The 24,914-nt window shown below is 33.3% G+C and overlaps 1 protein-coding gene across 2 annotated transcripts in view; it reads left to right on the top strand.

Moving 5' to 3' along the window:
- Positions 1 to 23,467, top strand: part of mfge8b (milk fat globule EGF and factor V/VIII domain containing b) — a 31,302-nt gene extending 7,835 nt beyond the window's left edge. The window contains exons 2-10 of one of the 2 annotated variants that reach the window (XM_051099775.1): positions 4,370 to 4,495; positions 4,590 to 4,721; positions 14,865 to 14,978; positions 15,203 to 15,384; positions 15,463 to 15,618; positions 17,545 to 17,689; positions 19,380 to 19,564; positions 20,021 to 20,176; positions 21,843 to 23,467. In XM_051099775.1, the coding sequence (XP_050955732.1) occupies positions 4,370 to 4,495; positions 4,590 to 4,721; positions 14,865 to 14,978; positions 15,203 to 15,384; positions 15,463 to 15,618; positions 17,545 to 17,689; positions 19,380 to 19,564; positions 20,021 to 20,176; positions 21,843 to 21,986 (1,340 nt within the window). In that variant the 3' untranslated portion in view covers positions 21,987 to 23,467. Of the gene's footprint in view, positions 1 to 4,369; positions 4,496 to 4,589; positions 4,722 to 14,864; positions 14,979 to 15,202; positions 15,385 to 15,462; positions 15,619 to 17,544; positions 17,690 to 19,361; positions 19,565 to 20,020; positions 20,177 to 21,842 lie in introns of both variants that reach the window. The other variant, XM_051099774.1, reaches the window with a different exon arrangement.
- The last annotated feature ends 1,447 nt before the right edge of the window (positions 23,468 to 24,914 follow it).

Below are 24,914 nucleotides of genomic sequence, written 5' to 3'. Positions count from 1 at the left end.
GGATGGGATCGTGTAGAGCCCTTTGAAGCTGCATTGAAACTGCAGTTTGGACCTTCAACCATTGGCCACCATTGAAGTCCACTATATGGAGAAATATCCTGGAATGTTTTCCTCAAAAACCTTGATTTCTTTTCAACTGAAGAAAGACAGACATGCACATCTTAAATGGCATGGTTAAATTATTAGGAATTTTAAATTCTGTAGTGAACTAATCCTTTAAAAATAAAACAATAAATAAATGCTAAATTGAAAAATGTAAACAGAAATATCAATTGATTTCAATTATTGATCAATTATTTTTACGCTGACAAATGAAAGACATTTTAAAATTGTTAAAACTCATGTTTTAACTCATGTAGTTAAATATAACAATAAAAAAAGGGGAAAATATTACACATTTAAAACTATTAGGACTGCCCTCACCTAAAGGTTTTTCTGGTCGAACAGTAGTCGTTTATTTTAAGCATTAGTCGACTATTAGTCACACGTTTAATAAACCATATAAATCATAATAATGAGCCTTAATAATGAGCCTAATTGCCTACATAGCCTAATAAGCACTTAAGTGCACACAAAAAAAGTTTGCCATAGCACACCGGCAGATATAATAATTATGAATGTTATAGGGAAAAACAGCAAGGAGGCTGCATTAACGTTTTAATAACCTATTGATAAACTAGTGCTTGCTTTGTTTTCGACTTGAGAGATGAAGTCGGCGACACTGATTCGTCATCTCCGCAGTAGTGGATTTGCTTACATATTTCATACGTGTCACACCCCTGTGGACTGTTTAGATTGGTTTCTCCCTCTTGTGTCCTCATATGGTTTTTCTTGTTCCTGTCTTTGTCTAGTCATTATTAGTTAATCACTCTCACCTTTGTATCATTAGCACCCTTTTATTAGTATTCAGTTCAGTGGTTATTGTCCAAGCTTAACGTTATGTTAGTGTGTGTTTCCCTGCTGTTCCTGTCTTGATGTGCCTTTTTTTGCATTATATTAAAGCTCTTTTGTTATATTTCGTCGTCCTACGTCTTCCTCCACACACGAACGTGACAATACGGTTATATAATCTAAGAATATTTGTTTTCTGTTTGAATTGGTTCATTTAAAAGTAAGGCATTTCACTCTCTATAGATAGCCTATATTTTTCATGCCTGTAAGGCAAGTATAAGCAGAGTTTTGAAGTTTCATGCTCAAGTTCACAGAGACCGAGATGGCAGAAAGCGCATCCTGTTTGCTTTCATTATTTTACAAAAGCACAATGTTTTGTTGTTGTTGTGAGTGCACACAAATAAACGTAGAGTCTTTACAGATTCGAAAGGTGTATTACTTTTATCTGTATGACCAAAAATTACAAAGTATTTTAAGAGTAAGTGACTGCAGCGGCGCCTTTATCTGTCATGTAGTAAGCGTACTACTGTTCAGATTCCACACTCCGCACAGACACTTGAATAGCGCACATTTTTCTAGGTTAACATTAGATTTGAGCAGCCATGTAAAGTTGCTACTACATACATATTTGAAATGAAAAGCCATATATGAGGTGAATGATAGGTGAGCATTTGGATGTCCCGCCTGATGAATTATATTACCACATTTAGTCGTTAATGAGACGGAGCAGTCGTTAACCATTCGCCACTTTGTGTGGAATTTTTTTTTTTTTTTGCGACTAAGCGACTAATATAATTTTGGTTGACCAAGCCAAGTCGACTCTTAGGGGGCAGTCCTAAAAAACTATTTATTTAATTCATGTTTTAAAGTGGTAGTTAATGCAGTAATGTAATACATTTAAAATAGATTCAAATAAAAATGGTAATTGTTTCTTTTACTTTCATTGTATGGAAAACAGCAGCTTGAACATTATGCAAAACATCTTACTATGTGTTCCACAGAAAATCCCATGGTTTTCGTGAATAAATGATGGCACAATTTTCATTTTTGGTAATTTATCCTGTTAGATACAAGAGTTTGCCCACAAAACATGCCTAGCACCCCTCAAAAAAACAGCAAAGACATTCCATGCAAATGGACAGTAACGGTTTCTGTTCAGAGATCCATTTCTATGGACACAAAAGCAGAATTGTGACTAGCAATGAGTTGTGTTTAAAGTTATTAAGCCGCAATGAATTGCTTTCAGTTCCCCAACTTCCTCTGTCAATTTTGTCATAACTCTTTAGCAAGAAGAACTTGTTGACTACGAATCCTTCAGGCTATCCATAGACAGTTTCTATTCCCCATGGAGTTTTCTGTGCTTATCTGTGATGGATGGGTTGATCTGAGCTGCTGAACAGTTGGCGTGTTTTATCAAAGGCAATTCCAAGTGATTTTTTTTCCAGGAACTAAAATTAGTTTCCTTGAAAAGATTGAAAGGAATCGTGCTTTCAGTCTTCTGGTATTGCGTGAAAAGGAGGATGCATTCCATTCCAATCGTTTGGATAAGAAGGTTTTTGTTTATGCAGGCCGGGGCTTTATCGTTATCCCAGAAGCTTCCACCCCGAGCGTGAAGGCAGTTGCCTTTTGTCACAATTAGAGGAGACTGTTCGCCAAATGATGTCTTGGTTTGAAACAAGTTCACACGGTTGAAACCTGTAGTGGAGCTGCATGAAACGTGGGCTAATTATCATTTCGAGTGCGGTTCACCTCGAATAAACTCTGCTGAGTGTCTCCGTTGTGGTATTTTGGATCTGCGCCAGGGGAGGACACAACGATGCGCAGGAAGTCTCTCACGGAGGTGTCATTTACACGGAGTTGTGGGAAGCCAGCACAGACTCTAGAAAGTTGTAACGCCGCAAATTCAAGGCTTATGTGTGTAAGGCTAAAATTAACAGTTAAAGATAGTTACACCTCTAAAAATTGAAGCTGGATGTTTTTGTTTTTTTGGTTTCCATTTTAGGATATACATAAAATTGTAAGAGGTGCAGTTTCTTTAGCTTAGTACAGCAAAAACCTGTATACTGTTTTTTTCTTTCCTTCTCTTTTTATTTATTTTGATCCTTTAGGAGGTTCTTTGCTCAATTTATTAAACATTGCATTTAATTTTCCAAGTCCTTTTCAATACTTTTTTCCTCAGTTCATTCCTGTCCCACGTAAACATCCCTGACCTTCACAATTTTTCTGTAGACCACAGGACTGCAAAGACACTTCTAGAAACATCTATTTTTTTCTGTAATGCTGCAGCCTTGTCAGCAATTTGGGTTGTGTCCACTTTGTCCATCCCTAATAAAAACATGACCAAACAGTGAACCCACTGTCTTTTTCACTTCCCTTTTCAAAAGAAACAGAAATACAAAGCGTCCCATCAGAAAATGAATTAAATGGCACTGAATGAAACCCAAATGAGCATTTTTCATGAAACAAAAGATGAATAATTTCTCTGTAATCCTTCGTAAAGTTGCATGGATTTGAATATGACCATTAATATGGGTAGTATATATACAAGTATATACTGCAAAATGTTAATTATTTTACCAAAATAAGAGGGATCATACAAAATGAATGTTATTGTTTATTTATTACTGACCTGAATAAGGTATTTCACATAAAAGATGTTTACATATAGTCCACAAGAGAAATTAAGTTGAATTTATAAAAATTAACTCATTCAAAAGTTTAAGGGGGTGAAAACTTTTGATCAGAATGAAAATGAGTACTTTTTTCAGATTTTAACTAAATATCATATAAATATTTTTTTTATTTAGTACTGCCCTTCAGAAGCTACAGAAGGTATTTATATGTTTCCCAGAAGACAAAATAAGTTACATTTAAAATCAAAAAGTTTTCACCCCCCACAGCTCTTTATACATTGATTTTTCAAAGGCAGTTCTTTTTGAAGCATCAGTAAGCATTTTAATCTTCTGTAATAGTTGCATATGAGTCCCTCAGTTGTCCTCAGTGTGAAAAGATGGATCTCAAAATCATACAGTCATTCTTGGAAAGGGTTCAAATACACAAAAATGCTGAAAAACCAAAGAATTTGAGGGACCTGAAGGATGAACAACAGCAGGCAGTTTAACTGTTCAGGACAAACAAGGGACTCACAAACAAAAAAAAAAACAAAAAAAACTGTGGATCATTCAGGTAACAACACGGTATTAAGAATCAAGTCTATGTAAACTTTTGGACAGGGTCATTTTTATAAATTCAACTATTGTTTTTTCTTTTATGTGAAATATCAGTACTAAATTAAAAAATAACATGAATTTTGTATGATCCCTCTTATTTTTATAAAATAATGAACATTTTGCAGATTCTACCAAGTGTATCTGACCTCAGCTGTATCTGTTCATGTTTAATGAATGAGCTCCAGTGAGTTTTATTAAAACTTAATAATGGATGTAATATCAAATCCACTATCTTTGTCTTTTCTCAGCTGACTACTGTGAAGTTAATGTGTGCTTGAACGGCGGAACCTGTGTGACAGAAGAAGGAAAAGAGCCTTTTAAATGCATTTGTGCCGAAGGATTCACCGGACCCATCTGCAACGAGACAGATATTGGTAACAGTCTTATCAGTGGCTTACGTTTATGTGAAGAAAAACAGTTTAGTGCAAAGGTTAACATATCCATTTTTCACATGACCTTTGTTCTCAGGGCCCTGCAACCCTAACCCTTGTAAAAACGATGGCTTCTGTGAGATTATCCCCAACTCCAGAAGAGGAGACGTCTTCAGCCAATATGTCTGCAAGTGTCCGATAGGCTTCGATGGAATCCACTGCCAGAACAGTGAGTCGCTTTTTCTAAACTGTTAGATCTGTTATACGTCAAACGTATCAGAAGATACTACTGAGAAACCTCACATTAGGACGGAGATCACATTTGCATCCAAATGATAATTAATTGGAACCCAGATGGCAAATTGCAGCTATGCCTAAATCATCTGGATTCCGGCAGATTAAGTGCTGTTAAAAATGGGATTTTATGGGAGCTGTTTTCTGTTGGTCAGCAGAAACATATTTCCACCCTCAGCCAGTTATATGCTGTCCGCCATTTTCTCCGCACTTGAGCTGCTGTAGCGACAACGTCTCGTAAGCAATGCAGGTGTTTTGTATTTGAATGTAAAAGTAAACATAAGAGTCTTCATTTTCTCCCAACATGAGGACGCAGTGAGTTAGTTTTGTTTTTAATGGTAACGTGACACCGAATACACAAAAAATGGAAGAGGGGGTGGAGTTAGTAGTAGCTCATTATCATTTAAAGAGACATGCACCGAAACAGGTCGCTGTGAACAGAGCTGTTTTTGACAAGGTAAAAAGGTGATGTTTTACATGACAGTTGAGGAATTTTATTAAAAGTATTTTGCAGACAATTCATAAAAACCCTAAAGAATCATAACAACTTGTGGAAAATGGGCATCTGATGTTCTCAGTGAATAAGTTGGTCCAATATTTTAATTTTGCTCTTAAAAACCAATATTGTAAAAGACATTTTAACGTTTTATGCTGAGTTTAATTCTGTATGCAAAGCAAAAATAGTCGCGGAGCTGAAACTAATTGCAGCTGTGCTTCTGTCACGGTGCTGATGTGGGCAGTTTGAATGTTGAATGCTGGTTGACACATTTTATATATTCATACAAGTTTCATTTAGCTTTTATATTTCTTGTGAACTTGGACTGGCTATAGCTCCCATGCAAGGACAAATGAGATGCTGTATTGCAGAAAGTGTTTATTAGAAGAAGGATTTTTTTTTTTAAGGCTAACATATCACATGCAGCTGTTCTCTTCAGAAATGCATGACTAATTATACCAGAGTACCATGGTTTACATCATTTCCAGGAGCTCTCCGGATGTAATGAGGGCAGATGGTCAAATCTCCACTATCTTAACAGATGCAACTGTTAAGACAGCAGAGAACCGCTTCAATCTCTGCTGTCGTCTGCTGTTGGCTGTGAAGCGAACAGACCTACAGCCCTCAGCACAAAACACCACAACAAACAGCCAAGTCATGACTGCGGGGCCACTCACACAGTCCCACATTTTAGATGAGTAACACTAGCATACACTAAAATAGCACTAAAATGCTCTAAAGTTGCTATTGAATCAACGTGACATGCATCCACGGCAATTTAATTCCATAATTGGGCATATCTAAGTAAAACCAGATATTCAGTGGAAACTACATGGTGTTGAATTTAACTTTTGGAAGGAGAGCCAGGTTTAAAAACAAGGAAATACAGGAAATTTGTATCAAAGTAGGAGAAAATTTGGACTAATTTGCACTGATGAAACACTCGCAATATGATCCAAAGCATTTATTAAGGGGAACCTCGGGTATTAAGACTTGTATGGCCTAATATAACTTAAATGATGTCTCTTACTAAAATAGTGGTAGAAAACCCATGAAAGATTTACGTTATTTAAAAACATAATTTTATACATATTTTGGATTATAGGGGCGCCATTATTTTGATTACGTCAAATGGTTGCACTCGTTGGGTCAGTGGTGCTGCCTATTACTATTTTTACCGATATACAACTCAAAAACAAATATTGAAACAATGGCTACAGCTACAAAAAGATCTTACAGGTGGTGATGGATATAAGCAGATATATAGGCTTAAACCAAATGCCTTTCCTTCGATTTTCTCCACAAGGAGTCTAAACGCCCCTGGATATCGAGTAAAATCCATGCTGAGAAACTCCTTCAGTGGCTGCGGTGTCTTGACAGGCGTCGGCATGTTTACATCCTGCCAGGATGGGATCTAGCATTTCTTGTCTCTGCTGTTTGTAAGCTCTTTCAGTAGTTGTGGACTACTAAAAGCCTCAAATACATCAGGTCTAAAGTGGAGAGAACAAAGACACCGGTCTTTAGAAAGTTTTAACTGTCCCTTTTAATGTTATCGTTTTTATTTATTTTTTTAATATAAAAATACTCTAAATAAGAAACTAAATCTGCCAGTGGGTGGCAATAAATGGCTTTATGATTCGTTCAAATGGCTGATTCATTCAGGAATTAAGTAAATGGCTCTCTATGAATGGGCCTTTGATTCATTGATTCACACGATTAGTTCAAAATGCGAATTCATTCAGAAACTAAACAATAAACTAAAGCAATGTTCTCTGCAAAACTGAGCAAAAACGCGTAATATTGTGTTTAATGGTGAATGGTTCTTTGTGGAACCAAAAATCGTTTTTTTGTGGCATTGCTGTGAAGAACCTTTTAAGAGTGTAACTTTGGGCATTTATGGAGTTGTTGCCCTGCATTGTATTTGTCAACAGTCAACTATATGAAATATAAGATGACATATAGGTCTAGGGACGGGGCCAGTGTGTTAACTGCATTAAAATATTTTAATCAGATTATTTGTTCATAACTAATTAATTAAGTTAACTTTAATTTAAATTCATAAAGACCCATTTGGTTACCATCATCCTTCAAAATATAATTTTTCTTCTACAAAGAAATAAATTTAAACAGATTTAGAGTGACTTAAGTGTGAGTTAATAATAGAATCTTGGTGTATTGTTATTCTCCCATTTTCATCCGCAGCAGTATTCTATTCATTATTTTGAGGAATTGATTTTGATTTCACAGAATTGACCAGGTAAGCTTGTTGAGGGTGACCTATTATGGCGCTTTTTACAAGATTTAAAATAAGCGTTTGATGTCCCAAAGTGTGTATATGAAGTTTTAGCTCAAAATACTCTACAGGTAAATTTTTATACCTTCATCAAAAATGAGTGAGGATGACGTGTACGTAGGGAGAAATCTGGAATTGTGTATCCAAAAAGACTGTTTATGATTTATTAGGATTGCAAAAAAAATGAAAGGGTGGCTTTTTTTACCATTAGAGGCTGGTTGTTTTCACACACTGCGGCCACACAACTGTTCAAACACCTTATAAAAGTGATTTTTGCATAATGGGTCCCCTTTCATCTGCGAGAAAAGAAATCCCGAAATCCTTCCGTAATTGAACGTTGCTTTTCCATGATATACATTTAAGTTAACATGGATTGTTCAGTTCACCACACGTTCTCTCTGATTACGGTGGACATTATGGCTTCGGTGCCAGCTTTCCCGCTCTCGATAGCAGGGTTATGATGTTTTGACTGGGTTCAGTTAAGCATGCGGGCTCGTCTTCAGAGTGCGGCTGGGAATGTGGCTAGATTAGAACGCCAGTGACGTCGAATTGACTGTTTAGAAGCTTCTTAATCCCTCAGGGAGACGTCTAAATCATGCTCAGATGATGGCAAAGATTGCGGAGTACGCAAACTAGCACACAGCATAGTTTAGAGCCAAACATAGCGGCAGCACAAATTAAAATATGACTGTAGCGTAGCACACCCACGCTGTCGCACACCAGCCCTGTTGCTGGGGTAAAATGCAAGTGGAGGAGGCAAAGTAAATGAAGTCCGCACACATCCTCGGCTCTCAGCTGGCAGAAATGTTTCACTGACAGCATGAAATTGGTCTGAAAGCCCCGCAAGAGGCCATGAAATCTGTGTCAAAAGCTTTTACGCAGCAGAGCACCGGTCACATTAGCCAAGCAGATTGAAATAGAAACCTGCTGTAGGGTTTAAATGCAGAATCACTGCTTCTTTTGTGTGTCTGCAAGTAAGTTGAAGAGTTAACGAAGCGCTGGATTCCTACGTCTGAAGCTAGCTAGCTAAATTGGTGCTGCCCTTCTGCCACTACAGTGTAATTGACCCATTTTCCACTGAATAAGAGCTAGTTTTCTCACTCGAATTTCTCACCTCTAATTGGTGTATTTTTCTCAACTACTGTTGTTATTTTCCTTTTTTCTCACTAATCTTTCTCAGCATTGCAGGCGAGGTATTTATATACTATTACAGTATTTATTCGTATTTTAAAGGAACTTTTATCTGTATATTTTCAGTTTCAATTTGTTTACATTTAGAATTTAAATTATTTCATAGATGATTTTACACATACATTTTTATACATGTTTTATCTTTTTATTTCGGTTGCCAAAGCAACATTTCTAATTTTTTTTAAGCTTAAATATTTATATTTCATTTTTAATTAATGAAAACTATTTAAATAGTAATAATTTTAGTTAACCTTAACAAGGTCCACAGATCATGGCTGATAAAATAAAACAAATCTAAATAAATCTAAATAAAATACATATATTTTTATATTTTTATTTACTTTTTTTCTGTTTTACTTTTAGTGATTTTTAAACTTAAACTTATTTTATTTAAATTGCCAAGGCAACATTTCTGATGTTCTTTTTTTTAAGCTTAAATATTTATTTTATTATATTTTTAATTAATAAAAACTATTTAAATGGTAATAATTTTAGTTAACCTTAACAACATGGTCCACAGATCATGGCTGATATTAAAAAATAAAATAAAATAAAATAAAAATATTTTTTATAAGTTTTTATTTACTTTTTTCTGTTTTACTTTTAGCAATTTTTAAACTTAAACTTAAATTATTTCAGTTGCCAAGGCAACATTTTTAATTTTCTTATTTTAAGTAATTAAAACTACCTAAATAGTAATAATTTTAGTTAACCCTAACAACACGGTCCACAGATCATAGCAGATATTAGAAAATAAAATAAAATAAAACATACATTTTTGTTTACATTTTTTTTCAGTTTTAATTTTTATCATTTTTAAACTTAAATTTATATTATTTCAGTGAGCAAGGCAACATTTCTAATTCTCTTTTTTAGCCTTAAATATGTGTATTTATTTTATTTTTAATTAATGAAAACTTTTTTAATAGTAATAATTTTAGTTAACCTTAACAACATGGTCCACAGATCATAGCTGGTAAAAATATAAAATAAAATAAAATAAAATAAAATAAAATAAAACAAAAAGCACTAATATTGGATTTATTGACTAAATCATCATCTTATCAACTGTTCAGACCAACTTATTAGTTAAAAAGATTATTTAGCAAAATCTCCTCTTAGCCAGGATGAGACAATATGATGGACATAGAAAGCAACTAATAACACTTAGTTTTATTTTTACTTGATTAGTGACATGCAAGTATAGATTATACATTACACAACGATAGGCTGAGATGTAAAAATGCATTTATGGTGCAGCAATCTTTACGAACAGATAAAAAGACACAAGAAAAAGACTTGTCTTGTGCATAGACTCAGTGTGTAGCTACTATTTTGTGGGGAGGTCATTGCAAGACAACATTACAGAATCAGCAAGCCCTAAAAGCTTTCTTTTGTTCCCTCTCAGCATGCTTCAGTCTTTTCTTTTGGATGTCCCAGTTTCACTGTCACATGTGGAAGTGGAGACCCGCTGACCTCGCATTTTATTGATTTGGATGATGTTGCAACTGACATAAGATTGCATTTCACATTATGTAGCTAGATATTGATGTTCTCAGAGTAATACAATGCACTACTGTGTTGAATTGCTTCTTGGTGGGCAGCAATGATCCGCTTCTTACATTAACATTAGGAATAACCGCTAACATTTTACAGTCTTATTCTGAGTTGCCAAGCTTGAAATGGGACTTTTAAGGCTCTTGTGAAAAAGAAGTGTGGTTAATTACATAGAAATGTATTTGTTGTGTACTTTAAAACTTAAAGAGATAGTACACCCAAAAATTAAAATTCTGTCATTAATTACTCACCCTCATGTCGTTCCAAACCTGTAAGACCTTCGTACATCTTCAGAACACAAATTAAGATATTTCTGATAAAATCCGAGAGCTTTCTGATCCTGCATAGACAGCAACGCAACTGACACATTCAAGGCCAAGAAAGGTAGTAAGGACATCATTAAAATAGTCCATGTGACATCAGTGGTTTATATGTACTAAATAGCAACTCTATCGTTACAAATGACAAATTGAGGGGTCTCTAAGCTTGTTTCTGGCACTGAATAAAAAATAAAGAAAGTTAACAGCGACCTCTTAATCTCACAATTCTGACTTTTTTTTTCTCACAATTACAAGTTTACATCTCACAATTCTGACTTTTTTTTTCTCAGCTGCATGTTATAAAGTCAGAATTTTAAAGTTAGTATAAAGTCAGACATTAATTCGCAATTCTGAGAAATAAAGTTGTAGTTCTTTATTTCTCAGAATTGAGTTATCTTGCAATTTTGACTTTATTTCTTGCAATTGTGAGTTTATATCACACAATTCTGAGAAAAAAGTCAGAATTGTGACTTTATATCTCACAATTTTGACTGTATAGCTCGCAATTGTGAATTTATATCTCACAGTTCTAACTTCTCAGAATTGCGACATTATTTCTCAGAATTAAGTTTATTTCTGAGAATTACGAGTTTATGTCTCACAATTCTGAGGAAAAAAAAGTCAGAATTGCAAAGTTTTATAGAAAAAATTACAAACTCACAATTCTGACTTCACAATTCTCAGAAATAAACTCACAATTCTGACCAAAAAAAAGTCAGAATTGTGAGTTTGTATCGCATTTCTAATTTTATACCACACATTTGCAAGTTTATATCTCACAATTCTAAGAAAAAAATTCAGAATTGTGAGAAAAAAGTCGTAATTACCTTTTTTTTTTTTAACATTTTTTAAATTATGGTGGAAATGTGCTTTCATATGTCTCAAATCTTAATGTTAGTATTTGGTTCAGTGCTAAACCCCACCTATAGTTATCAACAGACTACATATAAAAGCCACTTAACTATTTAAAACTCCTTAGAAAAGCCTAGAAAAGTTTGTTCATTATGCTAATAATAATTATGCTATTAACTAAACAAAAAACTCGCTTTGAGCTGTGAGTAGATTCTGACTCACTCAAACGCCTCTGATTGGCCGTTGCATTCAAGAATTGATTGGCTACAATGTTCAGCACTGCTAAAACAGAGCGCAAATACACACTGGATTCTGCTGTGAAGCTACTGCCGCTTACTTTCGTTTTGTTGTTTGTTTATTTATTTATTAAAGTTAAGTTTGGCGGTTCCCACTTCCTTCCTCTCAGAATCTTGAACTTTGCTACATACATAAAAACATTTTCCTTAAATCGTCTGGTGACCCATTTTTTTAAGACTCAGGGTCTGAAAACCACTGCTCTACATGATCCCAGCCAAGGAATAAAGGTCTTATGTAGCAAAACAATTGGTCATTTTCTAAAAAAAATTGAAGTATATATATTTTTAACCACAAATGCTCGTCTTGCTCTAATCACATTGGAAGGTAGGTCACACATGACATAAGCGGTGTTTACAAAGTGAACCTGCAAAGAAAGTCACACACCCTTTGCAAAAAATAAGGTAAAACGTCAGACAATTTTGACATTTGAGGAGAAAAAAGATTTTCACCCTACCCTACCTTTTGTGACGTTAAGTACACAGATGAAGAAATAACCACGCATGACCTTTCCAACATGATCATACAATGTGTGAAGTCGCGGACGCGCACCGCAGAGCTAGTGCAAGATGAGCATTTGTGGTTAAAAAGTACATAATTTGATTTTTTTTTTTTAAGAAAATGACCAATCTTTTTGCTAGAAAAGACCTTTGAAGCTGCATTGAAACTTCAATTTGGACCTTCAACCCATTGATCCCCGTTGAAGTCCACTATATAGAGAAAAATGGATATGGATACATGGATTATGTAAAAAAAAAAATGCATCTTAAAGCTTATAGATTCATCCAGCTGGTCATTTAAGGTGAGTCCAGCACAAAGTGACCGCTCTTAACACTTATAAGGAAGTATTACGCACTGACCTCTGGAGGTTTGGAAGTGTTTCAGTATGTCTGAGCGCTGCGCTGGCACTGGACCACTGTGACCGGTCACACCCAGTCACGCTCCATCTGCACACACCAGATAATCCCACTGATTTCCTTCAGTTTTGCTGGAATGTTCTAATGCAGAGTTACTTTCTGTCTTTCAGTTTTTTCCTCTTTTTAATGTTTCTTTTCTACAACATGGTGTACTTCAGACAAATGTGCAACATTATACACCTTTACTCTGCGTCATCATGTTGACCTTTTACTAATTCTGACACACTTGTGGTTGAAGCGTGTTTGTTGATCTGTGGCACTGTTGCCCATAAGTGGATTAGAAACTTCAGCAGGTCTGCCTGAATCTCTTATATCCTCTTATTGAACAACTGTAAAAGGTCCAGTCGTGCCAAGATTATGCTTGTGGGTTCCCCTTTATGTGCCCTCAATTCTGGGTCACAAACCAAGTTGAAAAGCTTAGGACAGTGTTTCTGGACTTAATTTTATACCCACCTCCTGGACAACGTTATTGGAGTTAACCGAGTGATACATTTCTAACTGGATGAGCACACGTTTCTTGGAATGGAAATTTTCCAAGGCTGTAAACATGGAGAAAAATCACCATCAGTTCTTCACGAAGCTGTCAAAACCAAATAATACAGCTGGGATTAACTGAATTCTGTACACATGTAGTTCATATTTGAGTCATCAATGTATAGCAAAACAAACTTTACCATAAAAATTAAATATTGTATTTGTTTTTACGGTATTCATTTATCCAATCTCCTAAAAAAGCAATATATACACTACCAGTCTCTTCACCAGAAGTCTCTTCTGCTCACCAAGCCTGCATTTATTTAATCCAAAATACAACAAAAGCAGTAATATTGCAAAATATTTTTACTATTTAAAATATCTGCTTTCTATTTGAATATATTTTCAAGTTTAATTTATTCCTGTGATCAAAGCTACATTTTCAGCATCATTACTCCAGTCTTCAGTGTCACATGATCCTTCAGAAATCATTCTAATATGCTGATTTGCTGTTCAAGAAACATTTTTATTATTATAATCAATATATATTAAGAGTTGAGTACATTTTTTCAGGATTCTTTGATAAATAGAAAGATCCAAAGATCAGCATTTTTTTTTTTAAACAAAAGTTAAATGCCCATTTTTGGGAAAGAAATTATAGAAATTAATACTTTTATTTAGCAAGGATGCTTTAAATTGTTACAAAAGATTTCTATTTCAGATTTCTATTTCAAATGCTGTTCTTCTGAACTTTCTATTCATCAAAGAAACCTGAAAAAAATACTACTCAGCTGTTTTCAACATAATAATAAAAATGTTTTTTTTTTGAGCAGCAAATCTGAATATTAGAATGATTTCTGAAGGATCGTGTGACTGGAGTAATGATGCTCAAAAATTCAGCTTTGAAATCACAGGAATAAATTACATTCTAAAATATATTCAAATAAAAACAGTTATTTTAAATAGTAAAAATATTTAAAATTTTACATTTTTTGCTGTACTTTGGATCAAATAAATGCAGGTTTGGTGTGCTTGGTGTTTTTCTTTAAAAAAAAAAAACATTAAAAATCTTAATCTTACTGGTAGTTTTTTTTATCTTTAAAATGAATGCCACTTGGTTTGATTTTGTTATATTTAACATATATATATTTAATATATTTTGTTATTTTAACTTAAAAAAAAGAAATCAAAACCACTATATCGTCATCAGATATTTTGAGTTTTTGAACTTTAAGAAAGATTTTTATTTGATAAATTTTAATAAATATTAATTTAATAATATAATTTAATAATTTAATAAAAAGAGAGTTTTATTTGATGACTCATGTTTCGTAAATTAAATTCCTGAGGGAAACAGAACTAAAAAAAACTGTTCAATCAATAATAAAGTGTTTATATGTTTACGGCCAAAACATAAACAAATAAAGGTGACTTTAATGGATTTTTCATGTTACAAAATTCATTTGGACACCTTTTTGCAAAATAAATATGTATATTAGATCATTTTATCTATTAAAAAAACACTGTTTATACACTGTTATATACCTCAGACCATTGTAGAAGTTGCATGTTGCCGGTGAGCGCCACTTAGAGGTCACAAAGAAAATTGCTTTACTTTTGACAACCATTTGGCTTGTCCAGACCAGTTTTGATGAGCTTTACCGAAACCTTTTGATTCCCACAGATGTGAACGACTGTGCCGGCCAGCCGTGTCAGAACGGAGGCACCTGTCGAGATCTTGATGGCGATTTCACCTGTAAATGTCCCTCACCCTATGTGGGAAAGCACTGCAATCTGCGTAAGTAGGACACTGCCAGCACACACGTGTCCGCAAACTGTTTTTCACTTTATTTCCTCCACATTTTTGGCTTTTCAATCGGTGACTTCATTCGGCACACAATGACTACGTCTCTCCCCTGTGAATGCGGTCATCACACTGTTTATCCATCTGTCTGTCGCACAGTGAGCCTGTTTGTCTCCTGAGTGCTAATATATCTGCTAATGTCTGGCTCTGGTTCCCAGGATGTATCTCTCTGCTGGGAATGGAAGGAGGAGGCATCGCCGAGTCTCAAATTTCTGCGTCTTCTGTGTACTACGGGATTCTGGGACTGCAGCGCTGGGGACCCGAACTGGCTCGACTGAATAACAAGGGACTCGTTAATGCTTGGACCTCTGCGACACATGACAAAAACCCCTGGATCGAGGTAAACGAGTCTTCAGTTTACTGATTTGGAGTTCAGATATTATCTGTGTTCATCTAAAAATGACTTGTTTTATGATAGATCAACCTGCAGAGGAAGATGCGTTTTACTGGCATCATTACCCAGGGTGCCAGTCGCATGGGCACAGCCGAGTTCATCAAAGCCTTCAAGGTGGCGTCCAGTTTGGATGGGCGAACCTACACCATGTACAGACCCGAAGGCCAGAGCAAAGACATGGTGATGATTCACTCGTTTTCCTGTTTTGTTTTATTTTTAGTAGCTGTTTTGGTTTGGAATTTTTGGCTGTTTGTTTAACTGTGAGAAATTTTGATTAGTTGCAGTTATAAAAAAGTGTATGTACACTACAAGTCAAAAGTTTTTGAACAGTGACATTGTGTTTTTTAAAAAGTCTCTTCTGTTCACCAAGCCTGTATTTATTTGATCCAAAGTACAGCAAAAACAGTAAAAATGGTAAATATTTTTACTATATAAAATAACTGTTTTCTATTTGAATGTTAAAATTTTATTGATTACTGTGAAATTTTAGCATCATTACTCCAGTCACATGATCCTTCAGAAATCATTCTAATATGCTGATTTGCTGCTCAAAAAACATTTATTTTTTACTTTTTATTTATTTATTTATTATTATGTTGAAAAGAGCTAAGTAGAATTTTTTCAGGTTTATTTGATGAATAGAAAGTTAAGAAGAACAGCATTTATTTGAAATATAAATCTTTTGTAACATTATAAATATCTTTATCATCACTTTTGATCAATTTAAAGCATCCTTGCTAAATAAAAGTATTAATTTCTAACATTTCTTACAAAAAAAAAATTATACTGACTCCAAGCTTTTGAATGGTTTAGTGTATATGTTACAAAAACATTTTATTTCCAATAACTGCTGATCTTTGGATCTCCCTGTTCATTAAATAATGAGCTTTATAATCCTAATAATAATAAATGTTTCTTGAACAGCAAATCAGCATATCAGAATTTTTTCTGAAGGACCATGTGACTGGAGTAATGATGCTGAAAATTTAGCTTAGTTTACAGAAATAAATTACATTTTAAAATATATTCAAATAGAAAACAATTATTTGAACAATAAAAATAATTCAAAATTTTACTGTTTTTGCTACACTTTGGATTAAATAAATGCAGGCTTGGTGAGCAGAAGAGACTTCTTAAAAAAAACATTAAAAATCTTGACTGGTAGTGTAAATAATTTTCACTTTTAAATACTTTGAAAGAGTTTCTGATTATGTTTGTTTGGATCACCATAATTTTAAACATAATAGTAATTTGTAATTTTGGATGGATTTTCATGGTTCTAAGTGTGGGACAAGGGTAAATCAAATATAAAAAAAATCATACATAATAGTAATGTAATAGTTATATATTATTATATTTATTATTTAATTGATTGTATATTAGCCAAGTATGAATCTCATCAAGTTAGTGTTTTTAGGCTTTTTCCTAAATAACATTTATTCCTAAATAGTAACTCAAGGCAGTAACAATTTAAACAGTATATTTTATTTGTATACTTATGTTCAGCTATTCTTTTTTTATAGTTAACTTTTAACTATTTTTGAATTTTTCAAATCATTAGTCATCAAAGCTTGGTAAATATTGACACAGAGATTTACTTTAATTTCACCAAGCTTGATTATTCACTAAAAACTCATGTTTTAATGCTAGTTTAAGTCTTATTTTGATCTAAAAAAGTGGTTATATCTAAGTGTGTGAGTTGTTTACTTCCTTTTTTTAAATTATTCTTCTCATTATATTGTTCATTAAGACTTGATTTGTGAATGAGAGGTGTGATGTATCGCATGAACCAGTGATAGCTGAACATGACCAGTCATATCCAATCATATTGCATTGGAGGCATTACCTCCTCTCACATGACTTTCCCCCATTCATTCTCAGTTACCCCCCACCAAACTCACCGCATGTTTTAGGGTGTCTGTTAAAACTCAATGGGCTCAGGGGTGTCGAGAGAGAGACGTGGACTCCCGCTGTAACTTGGGACAGTGTTACTTTAGAAAAACAAGTGATATTCATACTACAAATTTTCTTCTCATCCGATATTTTAAGGAAACACTGCCTCCCTTGCCTAAATAACTAATGAATGTATACATTTCTGTTCTTCAGATCTTCGTTGGTAATATGGACAATGATGGGACGAAGACCAATTTGTTTGACCCTCCAATCATAGCTCAGTACATCCGAATCATTCCTGTTGTGTGCCGTAAAGCCTGTACACTAAGAATGGAGCTGGTGGGCTGTGAACTCAACGGTAAAGTCCCAGTGATATTGTTTACACATTCTTATGAATAGATTTATGGAAGCCAAATGACAAAACAACTCCACTAGAATATGGTAGTAATGCTGTGGTTTTATGGTAGAAAAAGTGAGTAAGTGGCATCACAATTTGCACCGTTTTTGCGGTGAAGTTAAGGACCGCAGCCCGTATTTGGCTGACGGAACAAAGTCACATCTTTCTGAACCGGGACTCTAGCCAGTAAATGTTCTGAGCAGGAAGCTTTCAGACATTTGACACACTTTGGAGCTGCATATAGTCATGATGAGTAACACTGGTTCATTTGTGTGGTATGCGCTTAGTACATTTAGTTCTAGTTTTCTGCTAGCGTTTGAGAAAAATTATATTATATTTTATTATTATATTATATTATATATGCACAACATTTTGGCCGATACGGTAAACTGATAATTATTTTCATGTTTTGGCCAATGAATTAATAATTTAATTAAATTTACATTGATAAATGGAAACCGGTGAATAATTATACAATTTATTTATTTATTTATTTTATTTATAATAAATATAACATTAATTAATACAAATGTATGCAATTTAATAAATAAGTTTGAAAAAATGTATAATAAATTATAAAATTAAGGTATACATTCTGTAATTGGCCGATTTTTGTAATTGGCTAATATTGGAATATATTATTATAATATTATGTAAAAATATATCAATCAAAATAATAATTGTAAACGAATAATTGTACAATTTATTTTTAAATTATTTAGAATAAATATAAAGCTAAGAAAAATGTGTGCAATGTAATACATTTAATTAAAAAAAAAAGTATAATACATTATAAAATGAATGTATAAATTCTGTAAAATATATAAATTAAATTAGCATTGATAAATGACATTATGAATTGGTGAATAATTATACAATTTATTTTAAAATTCATTTTTTTATATAATAAATATAAAATTAATTAATACAAATGTGTGCAATTTAATAAATTAATTGAAAAAAGTTTAATAAGTTATAAAATGAATGTATAAATTATGTAATTGGCCAATTTTCAATGGCCATTTTCATTATAAATTGGTAAATAATTATACAGTTTCTTTTAAAATTGTTATTTATTAATAACAAATATACAATTAATTAATAAACACAATAATTAATTATAAAAAACATAAAATCAATTATAAAATCAATATATAAATTATGTAATTGGACAATTTAATGGCTAATATTAAAATATACTATTACAATATTATGTAAATTAATATATATATATATATAACAATTGAATATTTAATACCAATTATACAGATAATTTTTTAAAAATTCTAATATTGGCCGATACGTTATACGTTATATCATTCATCAATACATGAAAGTCTAATTTCTAATCATTGAAATGGTGCAAATGTCAATGTTTCATTCACAGTTTTGCCCACTTCACTGTCCCATCTGTGTCTCTCAGGCTGTCCATCACAGCCCGCTTCAAACACTGCCGGCTCTCGCCCGCATGCGCTTCACACTCACCCATCACACACAGCATCTTGCCGCTCACCTGCATGAAACTTGCTCAACGCTGACGTGGTTTGTGCTGCTTGTGCTGACACGCTTCCCATCCATTTCTCTGCCACTTCCTGTCCCCGTCCCTCCCTCTTTCTGTTGTCTCACTTCACAGTGTATTTGAACACGACAGGTTGCTCCGAGCCGCTAGGTGTCAAGTCACGGCTGATCGATGACAGGCAGATGACGGCTTCCAGCTCTTTCCGCACCTGGGGGATCGAGTCGTTCACCTGGCACCCGCATTACGCTCGTCTGGACAAGCAGGGCAAGACCAACGCCTGGACCGCAGCCACCAATAACCACTCCGAGTGGCTGCAGGTGAGATGACAAACTTGTAAGGCTTTGAAGTGACAGAATCACTTCAGATATTTACATTTACAGTCATGTGTAACATCTGGAGTATGTCTTTAACTGAATAAAGTTACAATGTGAAGACAAAATGCTGGAAACTTGGGAGTTTTGCCTGGATACCGTCCATGTTGAGTTTGAGTGTCTTCCCTTTTGTTAACGTCTGGCAATGTTTGCATAGGAAATGAACTGGGAAGTGGGATCTTAGCACTTTTACACATTGGATGACCTTTCAGAGGCTGAACAGTCAGATCACCCTGATTTTCAATCTGCACTGTCCTGAGAGGCCGTCATTTACAAACAACAAATCTCTTACAATTACACAATTATCTGGAGGCCAGTAGTGAATCTGTCATAACACAGATTATTGTGACTTAATGCCGCTTGCTGAGTTGTTTTATCTTTCTGTTTTATGTATGTTTTTAGGTGGACCTCCTCAGACCAAAGCGCATAACAGGGATCATCACGCAAGGGGCCAAAGACTTTGGCAATGTGCAGTTTGTGTCCGCCTTTAAAATGGCTCACAGCGATGACGGCAAATACTGGACCATACTCAAAGATGACAAGACCAAAACAGATAAGGTTGGTTCCTAAACTTGATTTAAGAGGGAAGGTCACCCAAATATTAAAATTCTGTCATTAATTACTTCCCTTCATGCTGTTCCAAACCCAGAATTGTGAGATATAAATTTGCACTGCTGAGAACATATCAGTCTTTTTGTCTCCTCAGAACTGGACTTTTCAACTCACAATTGCAAGTTTATATTTCACAGTTCTGAGAAAAACAGTAAGAATTGCAACATATACAGTATCTCACAAAAGTGAGTACACCCCTCACATTTCAGCAATGTTTTTAGTATATCTTCTTAAGGAACAATACTATAGAAATGAAACTTGGATATATTTTAGAGTAGTCAATGTGCAGCTTGTATAGCAGTGTATATTTACTGTCCCCTGAAAATAACTCAACATACAACCATTATTGTCAAAACAGCTGGCAACAAAAGTGAGTACACCCTAAGTGAAAACAGCACTGTCATTTAACCATGCAAAGCCACATGTCCTATTCATCATGTTCGTGTTTTTGTCTGCTTGACAAAACCATACAAAGTTGTGGGTCTTGTATTAGAGCAGTTAAAATTTGTTGCTTCTGGATGAACTGGATGTTCAACAAGGCACCTCATGGCAAAGAAAGAACTCTCTGGAGATTTGAGAATTAGAATTGTTGCTCTCCAAAAAGATGGCCTATGCTATAAGAGGTTCAGTAACAACCTGAAACTGAGTTACAGTACTGTGGCCAGGGTCATACAGAGGTTTTCCAAGACGGGTTCCATTCGGAATAGGCCTTGCAAGGGTCGATCAACGAAGTCCTCAAGCAGAAGGTGGAGAAGCACCATGTGTCTAACATCCAGCAGCTCCATGATGTCATTATAGAGGATTTGAATAGGATCCAAGAAAGTCAGGATTGCTAAATATAAACTTGCAATTGTGAGAAAAAAAGCCAGAACTGCCAGATATACTCAAAATTCCAGAAAAACAGTTAGCATTACGAGAGACACATTCTCATTTGTGAGTTTTTATCTCCGAATTCTGACTATTTCTTGCAATGTAAATGCGCAACTGCAAGAAGAAAAGTCTAAATTGCAAGATACAAACTTGCATTTGTGAGGGAAAAAAAGTCAGAATTGCAAAAGTTGAAGAAGTGGAGATTCCGAAAAAAGTTACAATTACAAGATACAAATACGGATTTGTGTTAAGTTTTTATCTTGACATTCTGACTTATTTCTTGGAATTGTGAGTTTATATCACACAATTCTGAGAAAAAAAGTCAAAATTGCAAGATTTAATCTTGTCAGTGGTTGTGCCACTGAGCATAGAGGCATGTGCTAATGGCTCATGTCATTCCAGACCAGTACAACTATTTGTCTTCCGTGGAACATATTTTGAGGAAATGCAGGTTTTTTGATCAATTAATATGAAAGTCTGTCAGGAACAATATGTTGTTTTGTCACACATAAATGAACAAAAAAAAGTTGAAACATTCCTCAAAACATCATGTTTTGCATTCCTTCAGCTTTGGAAAGACACGCCGATGACAATTTTCGTCTAACAGAATCCAGACTCCCTCCACATCTTTTCAACTGGCCACAGCGTTGGCCGCACATCTTGTATACATGGTGCTCCCCCCCAATCCGTCTTTCACGTCCTTGTCTCACCCCATCTTTATTTCCTTCTGCTTCACCTGCAGATTTTCCCTGGCAACAGCGACAACAACGTGCACAAAAAGAACGTGTTCGAGCCCCCCTTCTACGCGCGATTCGTCCGCATCCTGCCGTGGGCGTGGCATGAACGCATTACCCTGCGAATGGAGCTGCTGGGCTGCGATGAGTAGAACTCCTCCCTCTCCACCTCTCTCTCTCATTCTCTCTCTCTCTTCTATTTTATACTTCCCTCCATTCCTTCTTCCCTCAACCACGCCTGCACTGCCTCACTCTTAGCAACAGAGGGCACCATCGCCACACCACCCTGCACAGCTGGGGACCCAAATCACGGCGGCCAGCAGCAAACGAAGCTCAAACCCACAGCGTGACGCGTTTAGCATTCAATATTTTGTACGCTAGTACGCAGTGGCCCTTTGAAAATGAAGTCAATGCTAATGTATAATGTTTAGTTTCCCTAGATGACCATATTAGGAAATAGCTTATGTTTTATAACTTAATTGTGAGTAACAACTTATTTTTTTCATCAGATAAAGCTCAATTAGAATCAATTGGAAAAAAAGACTGTACATACCAAGTTACAATTTATTTATTTTCACAAGAATCTGTATAATCTGTATCTGGTTATAAATGCAGTCAAGCTGTTTTATATCTCATCTTATGAAGTAGTTTAAATTAGCAAATCATAAAATATGGTTGTGCTTTATGCTAATTTGTATATTATGTAACGACGGTAGCCATTTGATCATTGTTTGGTTTAAATCAGTTAGATTTTTAAGTAGACTAATGCATTTTTACAACCTCATCAAACCTAGATATAAAATGTGACAGTCAATCATCTATTATTATTTGATTTTAATTTGAATGGCCACGGATCTCAGGTGCAGTTCAGTCATTTGCAGTGTGCTACTGAATTTTATTTTTGTTTTTCTGAAATAAATCACATTTTTGGGTACAAAAATACTTAAAAGCCAAAGTGGTCTCATGTTTTTTTTTTTTTACTATGATGTCAGCAAATGTGTTAGATTTTTTTCTTTTTTATATTATAAGGTTTGACGTACCCAGCTTGGTCGTGTAATGAGATGCGGGACGGTGCAAATCTAATTTCGAGTAATTTTTACGGTGGCACTGAATCTGTGATATGAGCGTCCAATCTACATAATGTTTTCGAAATGATGCATTGTGACCCCCTCACCCCATCCCATCCACTCGAATAAATTTACAATTTTTGGGCTTGTGCAATATGATATGAGTATTAATATTAATAGAGCTTTAGGAGACACTATATGGGCAGTATTTCTCTGAGGTATTATTTTCTGAGAAGAATCGAAGTGGTATTCAAGGTAACAAACACTGAAGATTATTCTACTTATCCAGCATGATTTCTGCATTTAGGCTGCATGCGTTTTGATTTTCTTTGGTTTGGATTCTGTACTGATGGTAGCTTTTGGTTTTTCTCAGAGAGTTGTTTTCATTGCAGTAAAGACACATTGACTTGTGGTCTTGAATCTTCTTTTGTAATTTTTTTAATGCCTCACACTGTAGCACTCTTCTTGTGTTCAGATTGTTTAGACTAGATGCATTTCCTTAGTACTCTTGAAATATTTTCCTCATGTTTTCAACTGTAGAAACTAATAAAGAATATTAATAGATACTTATGGGCTATCAAGCATGTTGTGTCTTGTTATGAATCCTCCGTAATATGCTGTTATTGATTAAAAAAAAAAAAAAAGTTAAAATCTTTGGATATTTCCCCAACTTAAATTCTCAAGTCTTCTGTTAACCACAAAAAAAAGACACAAATTAAATACAAAATATTCTTTTTTATATATATAGAATAACATTATTTTATAATAATTGTTTAAAATAATTATGAATTCATCATAATATAATTATTAATTATAATATCAATAATAATATACATAATTTCCATAATACATTTGATATATATATTAGTGTGTATATAAAAAATAGGATTTTATTTTTATTGTAATATTACATGTTTATGTATTTGTACCATAATAATAGTATAAAATAATATAATTAAATCTATTAAAAATAACTAATAGAATTATTTTAACAATGTTTAATGTTAATTTATTCATATATTATATATTATTATTAATAATACTATTATCATAATAGAATGAATTGTAATAATAATGATATAATGAAATGTGCAGTTTTAATAATACATTTAATATTTAATATATATTATTTTATTTTATTATGTGTTTATTTATTTGTACCGTAATAATAGCGTATAATGATATAATAAAACAAAAAATAATTAATAATTATTTTAATAACATTTTTTAATAATGTATGTGTGTGTATATAAAAAATAGGATTTTATTTGATTTTATGTTTGTTTATGTATTTATTTGTTCCAATAGTAGTGTAAAGTATAATATAGTAAAATTATATATTTGTTATTATTATTATACATAATCATTTATAATGAATAATAATTCAATTTAAATTATTTTTATTTTATTATATTATTAATAATAATTCTATTATAATATTAAAAATGTTATTCACAATAACAAATCAATAATACTAAAAATTTATTTTATTATTATGTGTGTTTATGTATTTATTTGTACCCTAATAATAGTATAAAATAATATAATCAAATATATTATTTATTATAATAATACATAATCATTTGTATTATATTTATATAATGATGTTAATAATAGTTTAATTATTATCGTAATAAAATGATTATTAATATGAATAATATTATAAAATATTTTAATACGTTTAATATTTTATTATGTGTATATTTAAAATTTTGATTTTGTTTTGTTTTATTATTACGTTTGTACCCTAATAATAGTATATAATAATTAAATATATTAAAAGTAATTTTAATATAGTTATTATTTATTATTATTATAATAATACATAATAATTAGTATTATATTTATATTATAATATTATTAATAATAATTATATTATCGAAACACAATTATTAATAATAATATAAATAATAATATAATGAAATATACATAATTTCAATAGTAAGTTTAATAGTTTGTGTATAATTTAAAAATGAATTTTATTATTTGTGTGTTTATGTATTCATAGTAGTA

Source organism: Labeo rohita, chromosome 25 (assembly GCF_022985175.1).
Source record: "Labeo rohita strain BAU-BD-2019 chromosome 25, IGBB_LRoh.1.0, whole genome shotgun sequence".
Classification (NCBI taxonomy): domain Eukaryota; kingdom Metazoa; phylum Chordata; class Actinopteri; order Cypriniformes; family Cyprinidae; genus Labeo; species Labeo rohita.
The sequence above is the reverse complement of the archived record's forward strand: the minus strand, read 5'-3'. Positions and strand labels throughout refer to the sequence as shown.